General features: G+C 42.3%; 3 protein-coding genes across 3 annotated transcripts in view; 2 read left to right on the plus strand and 1 right to left on the minus strand.

Annotated features, from left to right (window-relative positions):
* The first annotated feature begins 751 nt into the window (after nucleotides 1–751).
* rpl15 (ribosomal protein L15) lies at nucleotides 752–2770 on the plus strand. The gene is made up of 3 exons (XM_046418287.1): nucleotides 752–969; nucleotides 1053–1189; nucleotides 2411–2770. Exons 1-3 carry the CDS (start codon nucleotides 798–800, stop codon nucleotides 2714–2716), a joined length of 615 nt encoding a protein of 204 aa, XP_046274243.1. The 5' UTR covers nucleotides 752–797; the 3' UTR covers nucleotides 2717–2770.
* Nucleotides 2771–7165: 4395 nt separating this feature from the next.
* Nucleotides 7166–16543, plus strand: nr1d2b (nuclear receptor subfamily 1, group D, member 2b). The gene is made up of 8 exons (XM_046417072.1): nucleotides 7166–7722; nucleotides 10457–10687; nucleotides 11222–11310; nucleotides 11865–12009; nucleotides 12435–13102; nucleotides 13642–13827; nucleotides 14226–14436; nucleotides 14955–16543. The coding sequence occupies exons 1-8, from the start codon at nucleotides 7704–7706 to the stop codon at nucleotides 15149–15151; spliced, it is 1746 nt and encodes a 581-aa protein (XP_046273028.1). The 5' UTR covers nucleotides 7166–7703; the 3' UTR covers nucleotides 15152–16543.
* Nucleotides 11367–18168, minus strand: part of thrb (thyroid hormone receptor beta) — a 109169-nt gene continuing 102367 nt past the window's right edge. The window contains exon 12 of the transcript XR_006845833.1: nucleotides 11367–11392. The gene's annotated coding sequence lies outside the window, so the exon portion shown is untranslated. The remainder of the gene's footprint in view (nucleotides 11393–18168) is intronic.

The following is an 18168-nucleotide window of genomic DNA, read 5'->3' on the forward strand; positions in this document are numbered from 1 at the left end:
GACATATACAACTTGATTATTTTTGAACTAATGTTGTACAAAAACACAGATTATGGGTCTGTTTGAACGGGACTGGGATGTAGTCGATACGATAGCCACTGTGATTGCTGGTTCCAGCAGCTAGCGGATGTGTTACAACCACGTTGCCTTGTCATTTGTGGAAGAAATACCAGAATGTTTGCGTTTTAATCTGTGTGACACCGGCAGGTGTCATTTGTGCTTTATGGGGTTATTTTAGATTAATTTGAAGTGAGGACAGATGAGCTACGCGGCTAATGCTAGCATACTAGCTGGACTTGTAGTCGCTGAAAAGGAAGCATGGACTTGTGTACCATTAAAACCTTGCATGTTTTCACCGTAGTCTTTGATAAGTTAAAACGGCTGGGTCGACGTACTATGCATTACGTGTAAGTTGACGCAAGTTTAGGGACACAGAAAACTTGAAAACTGAGTGAAATGGATTTTCTATTTTGTGCTGTTATGACCTCAGTTAGCGGCTTCAAACCCACTTTGATTAAAAAGGCAGCACGTTCACTTTCCATTCTGAACCAGCCAGCATCCAGACTTCAGCATTGGCTCTTTTGTTCTGGTCTGAGGGGACTTGCCAGGGTCTCAGTTGGCACATTGCTGAAATCGTGTCCAAACTGATTTCTGTAAATGATGTTGCTCATCTAACTGTTGCAGATGTTGACTGCAGTGTGTAGTCTGTTTGTAAGATGTTAATATGCAAAACCCCATGAATCAGCCTTAAATATGTTTAACTTACAAAACTGTTCCTTTTCTTCAGATAAGTCAACATGGGAGCATATAGGTATATGCAGGAGTTGTGGCGCAAGAAGCAGTCCGATGTGATGCGCTTCCTGCTCCGTGTGCGTTGCTGGCAGTACCGCCAACTGTCCAACCTCCACCGCACTCCTAGACCCACGAGACCCGACAAGGCCCGTAGGCTGGGCTACAAGGCCAAGCAGGGTAAGTGCTGATCCCAGTGGTACACCCGTGCTTGTGTGCAGGATCATTGATGCCTTGTTAATCGCAATGTTTGATTCAAACAGGTTACGTCATTTACCGTATTCGTGTGCGACGTGGAGGCCGCAAACGCCCCGTGCCCAAGGGTGCCACCTATGGCAAGCCAGTGCACCATGGTGTCAACCAGATCAAGTTTGCCCGCAGTTTGCAGTCCATTGCTGAGGTATGTTCATCTGTACTTTTGCTTTCAGGTCAGAAGATGAGTTCTGTTTTGGTAGCTTTGATGAAGGTTCCGATGAATGTTCGATGCACAGTGTATACTGCACCTGAAATAACGTGTCCTTGTTACTCTTTCTGATTATAAATACTGACACAATGAACACAAAATTAGGAATGTGAAAGGTGGCCTGCCTTAAAAAAAATTGCAGGTGTTAGTCTGTTATAATTAATAACATGTCTGGAATTATTTTGGACAGCAGAATGAGTTTGTTTCGAGTTATTTTTATGAAAACAGATTATGTTGGTGGCAGTGAAAATGTTCTGGAAACTATTACACCTCCCAACAGCCTGGTGCACTTCTCCACTGTTTACCCAGTGTGTTTCAAACACTCATTGTTTTCCCATTTCCTTGATCATGAATTGTGTCAAGCTCACCAACGTGCTTGTTTACTCATGTTTACAGTATCAGTCGGTGGCTAGAGGACCAAACTGCATGCTTGGCTTTGTATACAAGAAGTGCAGCATACTTCTTTGGATCTGTAGATAAAACCAAGAGTTGAGAAATGCTTTTTTCTAATCTGATTTATCCATGGGTAGCTGACTTTGAGTTTTAACTCATCCATGGTTGCTAGCTAAACTTGCTCATTGGGTAATGTGTTGACAAATGTTTTGGAGACACTGGTGTGTGGCCGTAGGACAGGCAAAGGTGTCAATATTTAGTATTTTGCTGAATGTTTTTAACAAGGTTGTAGATGTGACAAATTTGTAATCATTCAACTGACGAGGCAACTACTACAAGTCTATTAGCCCCCTACTGTTCATGTCCTGTGTGTTCAGTTTTTTTTTTATTGTAAATTTTCAGCTGCTTCAACCATTGTGGCTGCCAGTACACCAAGATCAGACTCATAAAGGAATTCGGATTCTGATCTGCAGCAGCATTTGCTGTTGGTATACTGTCATTTACTGTATATTCAAAAGCACTAGCCTTTACGAAAACGCTGAGTTCACATGAATTTGAAGTAGGCTGCAAAGTATGAGCGTGTTCACTCCAGTTCTCTGGTTCTGCTTTTGTAAAGGATTTCTTGGTGTTGAGGAAACACAACGTTGCCTTTGCAGCTTTAAATTGTGTCGTATTACCTTGCATTAGATTATGTCGTTTTGCTGGGTAACCACAGGATTGATTTTATCAGCCAGAGTTATTCACTCATTCCATATTACTTCTTAGGAGCGTGCTGGACGTCACTGCGGAGCCCTGAGAGTGCTCAACTCCTACTGGGTGGGTGAGGACTCCACCTACAAGTTCTTCGAGGTGATTCTGATCGACCCCTTCCACAAGGCCGTCAGACGCAACCCAGACACCCAATGGATCACAAAGGCTGTGCACAAGCACAGAGAGATGCGTGGCCTGACATCTGCAGGAAAGAAGAGCCGCGGCTTGGGCAAGGGCCACAAGTTCCACCTGACCATCGGAGGCTCCCGCCGTGCAGCCTGGAAGAGGCGCAACACCCTGCAGCTGCACCGCTATCGTTAGAGCACGTCACTTGTCTGTACATTAAAGAAATAAACATCCCTTTTTATGGTGACAGTCCTGTCTGGTGTCTGGTTCATTCAGGTGTTAGAATGTCAGGATTTTAAACAGAACTGGACCTCTTATGGGTTTGACAGCTCATCAGCCTTGTTGAGACTGCCAGCCCAATTTTTTTTTTTTTGTGTCCAACTGATTTTAGATTGTCAGGCCTGGGGGGAAAAACAAACACATAAAATGTCATTTGATTCTCCTCTCCCTCAAATCAGATGAAGGCCACCTATCAAACGCGTTTTAAATTGAATTTCTGCATATGCATCTGTGCCCTGAAATGAGATTTCAAAATATCTTGTGTGGCTTTCAATGCATTATGTGATGACCTCACATTTACAGTGAGTCAGCAGAGTCCATGTGGTTGCTAGCAGAGCAGTGTGGGAAAGCAACTGTCTAGAAAGATGCTCACATTAAGTGTTCTACTGCTTCCGTGTTGGAAAACTGCACACAGGTGGATTCACCTCAAATTATTACCTTCCCTCACTTTCCATTTGTACCTGCAAATCACATCTTAATCATCCATATTGATACATAGTGAATGACTTCTCAAAATAAATGTAGGCTTACAGCTAAGTCTTATTTTTCCAATACATAGTGCATAGTGACACTGTGCCATTACAAGTCAGAAAGATAAATGCAAGCCACCACTGTAACCAGCAAGTGTTTGCATGTTTTTTTTTAAATATTGTGTGTCCTTGTTTCAGGTTGTCCAGGCCTTTCATCAGAATTTAAATTTTAAACCAAAGTGAGTATTATCTATTCAATGAAGAGACTTTTCCAAACAGTTACAAGTGGAATAAACATCAGTTATGATTGTATATTTGAAAGAAATGTTTTTTAATTCTTGGATATTGAATCATTTGACAGAACACCAATAACTGGAATGTCCAAGTCTGGCCCACTGAGCGCAAACAAAGCCTCACCTCACAGGTTTGGCATTTTCAAAATGTTGGTGAAAAACCGAAACAAAATTGCTGCATTACACTCACCGACAGCCAACACTGATCACGAAATGCTCATGGCGTCCACTTTAACTGGTGTCATTCATTTCTTAGTGCATTTGGCTCCACACGTTGATTGGAACTGATTCCTTGTGTAATGGCTGACTCCCCTCCAGCTGTAGTAGAGCCAAACCCAGTCTGGACCCTCCTGCTCTTTTTAAGCCTTCTGTTGTTTTAAGGTGATAAAAAGTAGTCTGAAATGTAGTCGTGTATAAAAAACACTAACATGCACAACACAGCTTTTTATAAAGGACACCCTTGGGGTCCCTGGGAAAGACTGTGGGTTTGGTCTAATATTTACTCTTTTAAAGGTACACCTACATAGGGACAGGAAGTAAATAAAAATCAATCTGTATTGATTTATTATGTACCAAGGCAGGGGTTAGGGCAGGTTATTCTGAAAGAGAATGAGTAATGCAGCCATTTCTCTTCCACCTACACTTGATCAGTGTGGCACTTAAAGGTTTCAGCCTCCATTGTAAGGTACACTCAAAATAACTGCCACCACTTTGCTTTTATCAGTATTTGAGTGTACATATATTCTAGCAAGTTATAATTATATGAACAGAACCAGGGGTTATCTGAACCAGCAGGACAGCAGGCCACTGTACACATTTCACATTACAGTCATGCTTTTCTTTTGTGTTCAGATGGGGGAAATACTGCAGCCTTGATGCAAACTAATCTGAGGATGAAACATCTAACACAACAACCCTTTCAGATGTAATAGAAAATTAGGTTGTAAGTGAGTAAGTAAATTTTTCTTATAATTCAGTCATTTCTTTGCTGGTGCTGAAGACGTGAAAGAAGGGGAGTGAAGTAGAACAACTGGTCCTGATGGTGAGAATGATCTTCTCCACCATATATTCAGATTTTAAAGATGTTGACACATAAACAATAGCTGTTATCCTGAGAAATAATAAAGCAGAGGGACCTTTGACCATACAGATTCATGTTCTTCATGTTGGGCTTGTATTATTGAGCATTTAACTCCATGTGTTCATTGTCATTACGACAATCTCCTGCTATCAGCTTGTTTGGCATGATCACTTTATTGTAGCCTAAAGCCAAATAAAGGATGCTTTTCCTCCTTTTTTTTCAACCTTTATTTAATCAGTAAGAGCAATGCTGTCTTTGTCAGCAACAGCCTCTTCGCCTTCCAACAGTTACACACTTGGAAGATGCCAGCACATCATCAGTCTGATCTGCAGGCCTCTGAGCAGCTCCACTGGAGTAGATCAGACGTTAGCGGCCCTGCTCTTTGATTTTCTCCTCCTTGTTTTGGGCTTGAAGCAGCAATATCTCAAAAGCACTGGCTCAGCTAGGATTTTGGAGAACACAGATACTTACTTGTGGTGTCTTTTTTGGTTTTGTTGTTGGTGTTTGTGTATGTTCCTTTGTTAACTACTGCTAAATAAATTCATTGGGTGATTTTGACAACATGATATAGAGCTCAGCTAAAATAATAACCTGGAGCGAAAGGGTAAAATGAGATAACAGAAGGGCGGACTGAGAACAGTGATTTCTCACATTACTCCCTCTCTGTTGCCCCTCCTTACATTAGTCTTACAGGTCACACAGCAGTAACCCCTGACCTGCTCTGTAAAAATTCCCTCCAAAAGGAAAGTGGAGAATGGGTTGGTACAGCGTGGGATTGCTTACTCCTAAAAGGTTTCATTGTCATCAGTGAGGAAACATTAGCTGGGACTGAGAGTGCCTTGGGAAACAGCTGGTGCTATGTCTGTATGTGGAGCAGCTTTGGTCATCTCCTGCCTCTTGGAGGAGGGAAGCCGTTCCATGTCATGTTAACCCAGGAAGAATTCACTGTTTTGGGAGAGCAGCTCCAAAGCCTCGTGACCTTGTGTTTTGGAACTGGAACCACTAGTCTGATGTGTATCTTATTCAAACATTATCCTCTGCCAAATACTGGAGTGTTTGGAAAGATATCTCACATGACCCAAATAATACAAACTATTGGAAAATCCATTACTGTGCAGTGCTCACACAGTGAGCTTCAAATGAACTAATTGTTGTTCGTTAAGGTTTTAAGGGGCTGATTTGCTGAGTTGGCTTTTTATGGAAGGTTTAAATGTGAGTTTACGGCGCTCTACATGATTCCAAGCAAATATTTTAAAGCTGCTCCAGCCCATAATTTTACGTTACAAATAGATCAAATGACTATGTGTAATGTGAGTGGTGTAGTTATGAATCCACAGAGAGTCATTACTACATTCATTATAGTTCTGCAGTTCCCCTCAACTTTTTATCCTCTTTGAGCTCTTTGCTTTGGCTTTCCAGCCCAAAATTCTGCTCTAATCAACCTCATTTCCAACAGTAGCAGACATCCAGTCTGGTCACACCAAATGGCATATGAATAACACGCTCATGTCTCAAGTCATTTGGCATGTTATCACAACACCTTTTTTGCTTTTTGCGTGACGTTTAACGGCTTCCGCATTAAGCTTTTCTTGGGTCATTTAAGTGTGAATGTCCAGTGATGTATTACAAGTGGTGAGAAAGTCAGCACATGGAGCAGGTTGCAGTGGTGGATGGGTAAAACCTTCACCCAGAAGATTAGTCTTTTTTCCTAAACCTAACCAAGACAATAAAGGTCATCTGACAAGTCACCTGGCTTTGTCCTTTCCTACACACTTAGTATACATGGTGTTAAATGACATGCAAAAAAAGTGAAATAACACACAAAATGTTGGTAAAAGTGGTGTGCTATTTATACATCATCCCATAAGATAACATTAAGATCTGCTTTCAGTTAAAAAAAAAAAAAGTGCTGACAACAGCGGCAGCTGTAGAGAAAGTACTTTTCTGATGAGCTGGTGCAGACCAAAGCAGAGCTAAAATGAACAGTAAAATATGAACTCTACAGGTGTTAACTGCAAGCTAGCTACAAAATGTACCAGCTGTGACAGTGAGAGTTTGTGTGTGTGTGTGTGTGTGTGTGTGTGTGTGTGTGTGTGTGCGCGCGTGCACGGCAGCTCAAGCCCTTTTAATACAACAATACAAGAAACGTTCCATTTAAAAAGACAAAAGCAGCACAGTGTCATGGTGGAGAAGGTTGGGAAGGTTGAACAGTCAGTATCTATCTTGGGTATCTTGGGAATAAAATGTATAAAGCATCTGAAAGTAAACATTTACTTGTGTGTAGGGATACCTGTCAAACATTTCATAAGACATTTCTGAGTTAACCTTTTCCTTCATTTCATAAAGAAAGCACGTGGACAAATTTCTATTCAGACCAATCTGGTCTAAATATCATAATTATTTTAAGGTATGTTTAAATGCACTTGTCATTTACAGATTCAGGATAAACTTGCCAAATGTTTTTGTTCACTTTGATTGGTGAAAGTATGTCAGTGGGTTACATTGACACCAATGCAGGGCTGCAGGGAAGGAGGAGCCGACGAACTGGGTCACATGGTTTCACGCTGCTCGCTACTCGAAACAGTAACTGCAAAACCAGTCGTTCAAACCATCGGAGTTGCGCCCTCGTCGCTGCGTTTTCCTCTGTCATCTCTGAATGGAGTGCGGTGTATTTCTAGGTGTAGCTTCCTGAAAACAGACGAGCTTCGGTTTTTTTTGTCTCTTTTGGCAAGAAAGAATTTAGCACCACCTTCGAGGACGAAAAACTGCCATCTCGGCGTCGTTTAAACACGTATGTGAAAACTTAATGCTTCGGTTTGATGACATTTTGTTTCTTCCTGTGTACTAATCTTCGCTAGTCTGCCTGTCACCGTCGACCGACCGTAGGTTTTACGGTCTTTGCCGTGTTGGTGTATCGTTAATGTAAATGTTGTAGCTTAACAGCCAGTTTCTCAACCGGGACCAATCAGCGACTTTTCAGTTGCTGAACACTAAGACAGAAAAACGGCTTCAGCACTGAGGTAGCAGAGGAGGAGGAAAACCCCCCAAACTCCTATGATATGGAGTCGACCAAAGCTGGTAAGTGCTCTTTAATTCGAATTTAAATGCCAGTAGCTGCAGATCATTGCAATTGGCATTAACACTGTGCTCACATCCTGCCATTAGAGTCAGTGAAATTGGGTTTGGTGAAAGTAGCACGACTAGCAATAATGGGGGCACACTCTTGTCTTCTGTGTTGAGTACTCCTTACATTCTGACAAAGCGCTTTTAAGTTTTATAGGTTGTAAGGTGGACGTGGGTGTTAAGGATAACTGGGTTAGGAGTACCAGTGGGTTGTTGTTATTACCCAAGTAGATAGCTTCAGTAGCACTGCAGTCGTCTCACATGGACCCATCAGCCTAGCCATGTGCACCTGTGTTTACGCTCCCTGTGCGTCGCCTCTCATTGGACGAGAGGCGCAGTGACGTCGCCATTGCATAATTCCTCCAATCATGCTGGTGTGGGGTCCAGCCGCGGATACACGTGAGACATCTCACAGCAGCTCGCGGTGACCCAATTTTCCCGGGAAAGAACTTGCTTGCTGCCTATGGGGGCGTGCTGAAAAAAAAAAAACGCCCATAGTTATGGTGCTTTCATTGAGCATGGGACACACAATTGTCTTTGTGTGTTATGCGGTGCTATTCAGGGCCTTTGCTGAAAAAATACTTCTAGAAATAATAGCTCTTTTCTTGAGTTAATAGTTTTAAGCTGACCTCTAATTTTAATGTTGACATTGTTTGTTTAATGCGCTAAAATGATAACAGAGAATGTAGTGTGCTACATTCCCTTTGAAAACTAGAATGAAAGCCTTTCATTACGTGTCTGTTAATGGCCACTGCTTTCAAAATCAAATGATAGGAACCAAGTGGCCTAATTTCTGCGACTGTCTGGTTTAATTAGACCAGCAGGTTTCCATTAACATTTCCCACTAGGAGTGAAAGCAACAGTTTTTCTCTGTGTTCAGTTTTCCTTCTTTGTCAGTTTTTAGTACTGTGGAACTGTATACTAAGCAGGGTTAATGAATGTTACATTTGGAGCTGACCACCTTGTTAATGTCATTGTACCTTAAAGTGTTTTATAATATTTTGACAAAGATTTTCATCTGAAAATATGTTTAGAAGTTATAGTTATCTATTTTTTTTGTAGCCCAAGGAAATATAAGGTTAAAAGGTGTTTTTTAGAGAGACTTTTAATGTTTGCAGTGACATTTTATTCTGGAAATGTGTGTGATGTTGTTTCTGAGAAAATATGCAATTGAATTCATTGATGCTGGCTTTTAATTGGGTCAGAACTGAAGATTTTTCGATGTTCTCTCACTGAGTTTCTGTGGAAAATATGGACACAGTGAAACTGTTCTCCCAGGTCTGCTTTTATGCCAGAACTGTTGCGTATTAATAGTGTTAATGCTTGTCCAAAAATCTCAAAAGTATAATGTAAGCTATGTGGTGTCTCCTTCATTGAGGTGCAGTGTATGAGGTATATCAGTGCTTGTCAGGAGAAATAAAATCAACCCATTTAGAATGTAATTTGGCACTCGGTGCCTGTGTATGTGAATGGCTGCAGGGAGGGGCCAGACTACCTACTACACACCCTTGTGAAGCTGACATTATGTAATGGCTGTTACCTAATCATTGAGAATAGCAGGGGAAGAAACCAGGTCAGCCTATGTTGAGGGGGAGAAACCGGCTGAGCGGCAGTGGCGGCCTGCCTGCTCGACTCCTACTGGTTGTGGAGCTGTTGTCGTATAGTGATCTGCCCTCGTTAATTCGCTGGCTCTGCAGCAAAACCGCGTGGAGTTAGTGAAAGCACACAGCAAGAAGTCAACGTGAGCAACAGAACAGACAAAGGAAAATACGCCACCTACAGAAACTTGAATATCCCTCAGCAGAAAATGAAGGGATTTCCGGGGACAGCACAGCGTCGACCACTATATTCGATCGACATTAGCATTGACATTATAATAGACCTTATTGGGACATTTGCTGCTAAAACAGCACAGTTAAAAAAAAAAAACCCTGGTGAATTAAAAAGGCAGATTTGATTTAATTTCTGCTTACTGATTTTGAAGGCTGACCTCATTTTACATTTTTGTTGTCAGATAATTCCATGAAAATGCAAAAACTAATTATGTGTCTGTCTCTTAAAATTTTGGGGCTTCCCCATGTTGTCTGAGGTACTTGGTATTTTTAAGCAAATTCACGTGGTCACTTTTTATTAAGCAGGAGGAAACAGTGCATTTGTTGGGAATTACTTTCTGCAGTAGTTTAAAGTGCTTCACACAATTAAAAAAACAAAACCAAAAAATTACAATAGAAATCCCCCGACCTAACCACACCCACCCATTGCAGCTGTGGTTATAAACAAATAAAGGACTAAATAAAACAGGAGCTGAGGAAATACTATTGTATTATGCAATGAGGAAACACCAAAGGTCGGATAATTTTAAAAACTAAATGCGGAATAAACATAAATGCAGTGTCAGCAGTATGGTGTGTGTGAATTTTTGCTAAAATTTCTGTGTTTCTAATAGCTTTTGGACAACAATGGAGCACTATGGCATAGAGCTTTGATACATAATACTTAGTAGTTGGATCCAGTCATTGTTAGTTGAGGTTTTTTTATGTTATTTTGTCGACAGACAGTATAGTAACATCAGTCCCCCCCCCACAAATAGAAATTACAGTACACCTCAGATGGACTTTTTCTATCCAGACCTTTTGTTGCTGCGGCCCCTGTCATCATGGCTTATTTTCTCTCTGCCATTGCACACCAGGAGGCGTAATAGCCTACATCAGCTCGTCCAGCTCTGGCTCCAGCCCGGAGTCGTGCCACAGTGACTCCTCCAATGGCAGCTACCAGTCATCCTCCCCGCCCCACGGTTCCTCACCCAGCTGCCACCAGCAGGGTCAGCCGGCTGACCCGGCGCTCCCCGCCAGTTGCCAAAACCTTCCTGGGACCCAGAAAAGCGGACGCTCCTCCTCCGCAGCGAAATGTGGCATCACAAGTAAGATAGTCATTCCATTACGTGTTTTTGTGACAAGTCAGCAAACTGAGATTTGTGAGAATACTTAATTTAGGTTCATACAGATTGACTGATTGCATGCACATCTTCATGTGTTGAGGACATTTAGCATTAAATTTTCTCAAGCTTGGCGTCAGCAGAAAGCAAAGAGTATTAAAGAATATAAATTTGTTACTTAACGACCACAAAATTCTTTTTATTAAGTTAAAATGAACAAGTACTGCATTAATCCTGGACATTAATCAAAGCCAAACACGAGCTTCCTGCTCATTCAGTCACAGTAATGACTGAACTGCTCTAAGGCTCTGCAAGTAGATTTTCTCACAAGATGAAGTAAATTGTTAAAACCCCCGAATGCACAGATAAAAATTCTGGCATAACTTCAGCGTGCTCAAAGCTTGCATTACACTGTGGGACATTTGGTTGGCAGTAATGTAAAATACTTACGGTTTATAGGTAAGGCATTGAAGCGTGTTGTCAGACAAGACCGTAAGAGAATGTTTTTGTATCAATCAGAAATCAACGGCCTGGTGCTGCTGTGCAAAGTTTGTGGTGACGTGGCCTCTGGTTTCCACTATGGCGTCCATGCCTGCGAGGGCTGCAAGGTGAGGGAGGCTCTCTGAAACAACCTCCTGCCCCCGCACACACACGCACACACACACACACACACACACACACACACACACACACACACACACACACACACACACACAGAGTCTCAGTGATGGGTTGCAGCACTGACTTTGGGCTGTGGTTGAAGTGGGTCACCGCCAACGTAGCCATCTGTACAGCTACAGCCAGAGACTGAGGGGAAACTAGTTCACTCTCCCCATATTTATATCAGCTGCCCCTCATACTTCACATTTTTGCATGACCTAGTTAACTGTGGGGAGCAAATGCACCACAGTACGCCTTGGAGGAGAAACACACACACACACACACGCTTTTGACTGATGCATCGAGTGCATCAGTGAAACTCTAAACTGCAACAATTACAAATAATTTCAGTGTTATTTGAGGTGAATATGCTAAAATGAAATGCTCATTATTTGAATGCAAATAAATCTTGTACTGGTCTAATGTGTGTCTGTGACCACACACAGTTCCCACCTGGGACCTCTGTCATCACAGCATGTTGTCTGTCTTTGTGCACACACAGGGCTTCTTCAGGAGGAGCATCCAACAGAACATCCAGTATAAGAAGTGCCTTAAGAACGAGAGCTGCCCCATCATGAGGATTAACAGGAACCGCTGCCAGCAGTGCCGCTTCAAGAAATGCCTGATGGTGGGCATGTCCAGGGACTGTGAGTATTTGCTGTGAGGCTCACTGATTCAGTCCAGAGCACATGAATCACCAGCAATACTGTTCATATCATGCCATTTCTCAGTAAAAGAAATAGTGAGGCCAAGTTCAATCAGAGAAAATGTATTTTTCTCCTAACAGGTAGCAGTAGATCTTTGGAAGCATAAGTGATTTATTATTTAACTGTGTATTAGGACAAAATATAGAAGACTTTCAGTTTGATAACTACACTGTAAGTATGCCACTTAGATATTTTTAATTGTTGTGGCAGTAGACAAGATTAAGTAACAGTCCATAAAGTATTTTACAATTTCATTATTGGAAAATAAAAATGTGTTATTATGACTGAATGTCTAACCTGTAACTCAACACTGTAAAAAAATAAAGGTGACTCTTCAAATGATCTTCTCCTCATCCTCATTTCAGCTGTCCGCTTTGGCCGAATCCCTAAGCGGGAGAAACAGCGCATGCTGCTGGAAATGCAGAGTGCCATGAACAACATGATGAACAACAACCAACTGCACAGCAGCCAGACGCTACCTATCAGTGAACCGCTGAAAGCCAGTGCCACAGAATCTACCTCTGAGGATGGCGGTCCCGTTCCCTCCAGCTCACCATCCAGCCAGTCGGATTCCAGCTCTGACCCTGAACCGGCCGTGGCCATGGACACCAGCCCCAGTTCAGCATCGGACAGCGGGGAGGAGGAGGTTATCGGCTCTGTGACCAGGGCCCACCAGGAGACCTTCATGTACAACCAAGAGCAGAGCAGCTTGACAGCCGAGGCCCCGCCCGCCACAGGCCCCCTGAACAGTGGCTCTGCCAAAAACACCACTACCCACAGGACAGAGGAGCGGCAGGACGTCTGGAACCACCACAACAATCTGGTCACCATGGCAGCGCAGGACCCCTCTGCCAGCCTGGGCTCCCAGACTCAGGAGGCCACCACCACCACCAACCACTGCCCCTTCAGACTGTCCAGGAGTGCCGCTGCGAGCCACAGTCCAGCCTACACACACGGAGCTTTCAGGGCCCCACCCACTGAGTGCCCAGCCAGCGGTGGTCCCCTGTGGAGGGGAGGCAACAGGATGTATCTGGTAAGATGGCAGGAGGAAAGAAATGTGCAGCACCTCTCAGATACGAAGCCAGTTCAGCATGCTTCACTAAGCAGTGCAGGCCAGTCAGCTGTCAGTGAGTAAGAACATAACATATTACTGTACGGTCAGATAAATAACAATAGATAAAATAGAAGAATAGATGGGGGAAATTAAAAAAAATAGTTATTGCGGAACTGACTGATAGCATGATATCGGCTTTTATTGACTCTTTTTATTGACACTTGGGAGCAGCACCCTGACATATTCTCACCTTATGTATTTAATACATCTAATATGGCTTTACCCATAAGTTGCTTTATGCTTATTCAAAAAACACATCCAGCACGGAGCAGCATTAGAATTTACTCGGAATTTTATGTTTCTGTTCATTTTGGTCTCCACTAACAGCTGAGAAAAATATCTGGCTCTTCAGCCAACTCTTCTACTGTATCAACCTCATGCCCCCCTTATTTAGGTAGGTTATGAGCAATCTGTTCTTTAATGTCGTTCTGTAATGTTTTCCTCTGTGCTGCATTCAGGTTTGTCCGATGAACACTTCTGCTCATGTGGACCCTCAGAAGTCAGGCCATGAGGTGTGGGAGGAGTTCTCTCAGAGCTTCACCCCCGCTGTCAGGGAGGTGGTGGAGTTTGCCAAGAAGATTCCAGGTTTCAGAGACCTGTCGCAACCTGACCAGGTCAGCCTGCTGAAGGCTGGCACCTTTGAGGTAAATAGCCACGTGCCACTGAACTTCTCTCTGTTTGCATAGATACATGGCATTTTGATGCTGTTGCAGGTGTCACATCTGTTGTTGCTTTCTGTTTTAGCTTATTTATTGAAGTACAGTCTATGGTATGAACACAGTAATAGTCTAGTTTGGTAGCCTTAGCTAGCTTGGCAGTTTTGAGCTAGGTGGGTGAGTCTCAGTAACTGGCTTGTTTCAGATCCGTCCATGCTCCATTTGCCCTGCCGTTTTTGGTTTAGCTGGGGGTTAAGCAGTCAGACAAAACCAAGATGGCCACAGCCAGAGCTGCTCATGTTGAGCTTCACATACAGCTCCTCAGTGGGTGACGTCATGGTGGCTCCATCCTTTACATAATATACGTTCTTGATTGTGCTCTGCAGGTGTTGGTGGTTCGCTTCGCTTCACTTTTCGATGTGAAGGACCGCACCGTCACCTTCCTGGGTGGTAAGAAGTACAGCGTGGATGCTCTGAGAGCCATGGGGGCTGGTGACCTCCTCAACTCCATGTTTGACTTCAGTGAGAAGCTCATCAACCTGGGCCTCAGTGAAGAGGAGATGAGCCTCTTCACAGCCGTGGTTCTGGTATCTGCAGGTGGGTTTGTGTTCACTGTCTGGTTTCTCACACTCGTTCTTTTTTGATTTGGTTAAAGCACTCGACAGCACATCAAGTACAATACAATGCATATACTATCAGTGTACATACCACAGAGTATATTTGAACTACAGATGGGTCATTTTCAGTATTTTGATTGGGTATAAGTTTTGTGTTGTGACCATTATCCTGCGAGACACAGCTGTCAGTGGTTGACATTAATGCAAGAATAGTTAAGCTAAATTGTAAAATTCTAAAAAAAGCATTTCAAGAAATTACATTTGGAAAACGGAGGTGGACAGTGGATAGATCAAAACTAGTTTATTTAATCAAAAACTAATACTTGGGCATCAAGTTTAATCTTGATCTTGTAAATAGTTTGATAAAATAGTCACAACTTGAGGTCCACTTACATTTACACATGAGTGTGAAATCATTGTAACCCCAATTGAAGCATTTGTCTTGTTACTTTGAACTCCCATCATCTCTCGTCATAACAATGTCACTGATTCTTCCAGATCGTTCCGGTATTGAGAACGTGAACTCGGTGGAGGCCCTGCAGGAGACGTTGATCCGTGCCCTGCGAAGCCTCATCACCAAGAACCACCCCAATGAGTCAGCCATCTTTACCAAGCTGCTGCTCAAACTGCCTGATCTGCGCTCGCTCAACAACATGCACTCTGAGCAGCTGCTGGCCTTCAAGGTCCATTCTTGAAGTTTCCTCTACTACTTGACGCCCCGACAGAAACTCTTTAACGGCCTGTGACAGGGCCTGGAGGCCACACGGGTCATCAGCTCCGCCTCACCGCTCACCCAAACCACACCTGCACCTCTACATTTCTCCCATGAGGCTTTGGGTCCTGTTCTTGTCGTCTATAAACTGAACTTAAACTCAGACCTGACTTTTAAATGGGGGAAGACGACCATAAAATGTTCTTTTATTGTACTGTACTGTAGGGCGTAACTGCCTGTGTGATGATGATGATGATGATGATGATGCATACATTCAGGCACACTGATTAATGTATATGTTTCTTGTGTTTGTGTGTAGCATACTGTATGTTTGCAACTGTACAAATGTTAGAAGCACTTTTCTGTATAGTGTAGACTGGTATTTTTGCATTCATAGTGCAATATGTGACTGCTTCTTGATTTGAGCTGTGTAGTGAGGAGACGAGAAACTTGTGTACATTTTTCATCCGTTTATTGATTAGGTGCTGTGCTCTCATGAGAAGGGGGTGGAAGCAGACAACGATGAGAGGAATGTGGACGTAAAGCTGCTAAAAGTCCTCGGTTTCCCGTTTGGTCATCAGAGAATCAGAGAATGTTGTTTAATTTGAACTAAATAAGGATGCAAAAGAAAGCAATGTCTTATTTTAGGCTTATCATGCAGTTGTTTATGTGCTGTGCTGTGTTTTTTTTGTCAGCTTTCTAAATTATTGGGCATAGTGACAAATCCGATGTATCAGTTGCTGATTTGTACACATGGGTCATTGGAAATGGAGTTGCACTGACCCAGTGAAATCAAATCCTGGACTGATCTGAGCATTCTCCCTTCTGTTATGCTCTTTCCTTAAAACAAACAAACAAAACGACAAAAAACATGTTTCTCAGATCCCCGTGTCTGCTGTCCCTGCGTGCCCCAGCTCGTCTTCAGCAGTCGAGTCAGACCCTTGCTGTCGGACAGTGGACGGCAGAGTCACCAGCAGTTCCCACTTGAATAAGCTTCACTTCTGTTTTACAAAGTGTACAGGCTTTAGCTGAGTGTAGTTCAACTGAATAGGTAGGACTATTTCATATAAAATATGATTGTAATATCACTGAAGTGATTGTAATTGAAAGAAATTAGCTGAGTCATGGTGATGGCTGAGATGCTGGTGTTCAGATCATATTTGTGATGCCATCTTTTTGTTCCCTGTTGCTGAATTCAGAATGTCTGACCTTTTAATATCCAGAGCTTCTGTCGTTGTGTTAACAGCGCTCACATGTGGTTCTGTTCTCCTCTGTGAAAGGTATACATAGATTTCTATATAAATGCATACATACTATCATACATACATTACTGTAAAGATGAATATATCTATAAAAAATAAATTTTATGAATGCAGTTCACGTCGTGAAGTAGTTTTTGAATTTGTGTAGTTGTCATTCAGTGAAGCAGATATTCACATGATATTTAAATTGATTATAGTTTCTGTCTCTGCAGCCCTGACAGATGCAGCTGTGCGTCCACACGTTTGTTGTGTGACCAAGCACTGTTCTAACCTACAGAAATTCTATACCTCTTTTTTATTTCAGTATGATTACTACTTACTTACTATCACTTAAAAACAGAAATCTGGGTGGTCTTACACAAGTTTTATTTCCGAGCTGTCTGTGTGTGGTCCTTGAATAAATTTTGTCAGTTGAGTTTGGCTCCATAGACAGCTGACACACACAAGACAAGAAGCTAGTAACCAAGCAATACATTCACAGCTGCTCAAAAGCTTTGCTTCTCATCGTGAACATTATCCATTTGGGGTTTGCTTTCAGTCATTATTATTATTATTATTATTAAGCTCAAAAGATGCAGAATTACAGTTTTGCGTCCAGGAGGAGTGAACCTCTGTCAAGCAGGTGTCGGTGCTCTTCATTTGCCTGTTCCTTAATTAGCAGTACATTTCATGAACGATTTAACAGATTTCAGTTTATTTTGGGGGAAATAAGGTCCACTGGCAAGAGAGATGTATTTTTGGCATCGTGTCCCAACTCCATATGTACTATCAAATGTATCTATGTACAATACAGTGCCTATAAAAAGTATTCCCCTTTCATTGCTTTTCTAAGAGGAATCATACTCAATATAATTTGGCTTCTTAGATGGAAATTTGCAAAAATTAAACAAACAAACAAAAAAAACCCTCTTTAATTATCGAAGTGAAAACAGATTTCTACAAAGTAAAGTCAATGAATTAAAAATATATAATGCAAAGCAAGTGATTGCATAAATAATCACCCCCGTTTAAAGAACTGACCTAATTCAGCAGAGGGGGTGGATACAAAAAAAAGTCACTGAACATCCTCTGGATTTCAATTAAATCCATGATAGGACTATAGCTCATGTGCAGATCTGCCAAAAGCAGGATGTCCTCATAAACTGAGAGTCTGTGCAAGAAGGAGACTAGTGAGACACCTATGACTACCAAGGAGGAGCTAAAAGCTTCATCAGCTGAGATGGGAGAAACTCTGCTTACTGTTGCCCAGACTCTCACCAGTCAAAGCCTTATGGAGAAAGCCACTGTTGAAGAAAGCTCATATTAAATCTCTACTAGAGTTCACCCATAGGCATGCAGGAGATTATTGGGTCTACTGGAAGAGGGTTCTTTGGTCTAATGAGACCAAAATTGGGCTTTTTGGCCATCAGACTAGACATTATGTTTGGTGGATACCAAACACTGCACATCACCGCAAACACACCATCCCCACTGTGAAGCATGGTGGCATCCTGCTGTGGTGATGCTTCTCAGCACCAGGCCCTGAAAGGCTTGCAACGGTAGAGGGTAACACAAATGCAGCAAAATATAAGGACAATCTGATTCAGTCTGAAAGAGAACTATGACTTGGAAGAGGATTTATTTTCCCGCAAGACAATGACCAGAAGCCAGTGGAAGTGTTAAGAACTCACTGGGAGAAAAGAAACCAAAATCTCTTATTAAAATAAATAAATAAAATGACCAGTAACATTTGAACATC

Source organism: Scatophagus argus, chromosome 17, assembly GCF_020382885.2.
Source record: "Scatophagus argus isolate fScaArg1 chromosome 17, fScaArg1.pri, whole genome shotgun sequence".
NCBI classification, from domain to species: domain Eukaryota; kingdom Metazoa; phylum Chordata; class Actinopteri; family Scatophagidae; genus Scatophagus; species Scatophagus argus.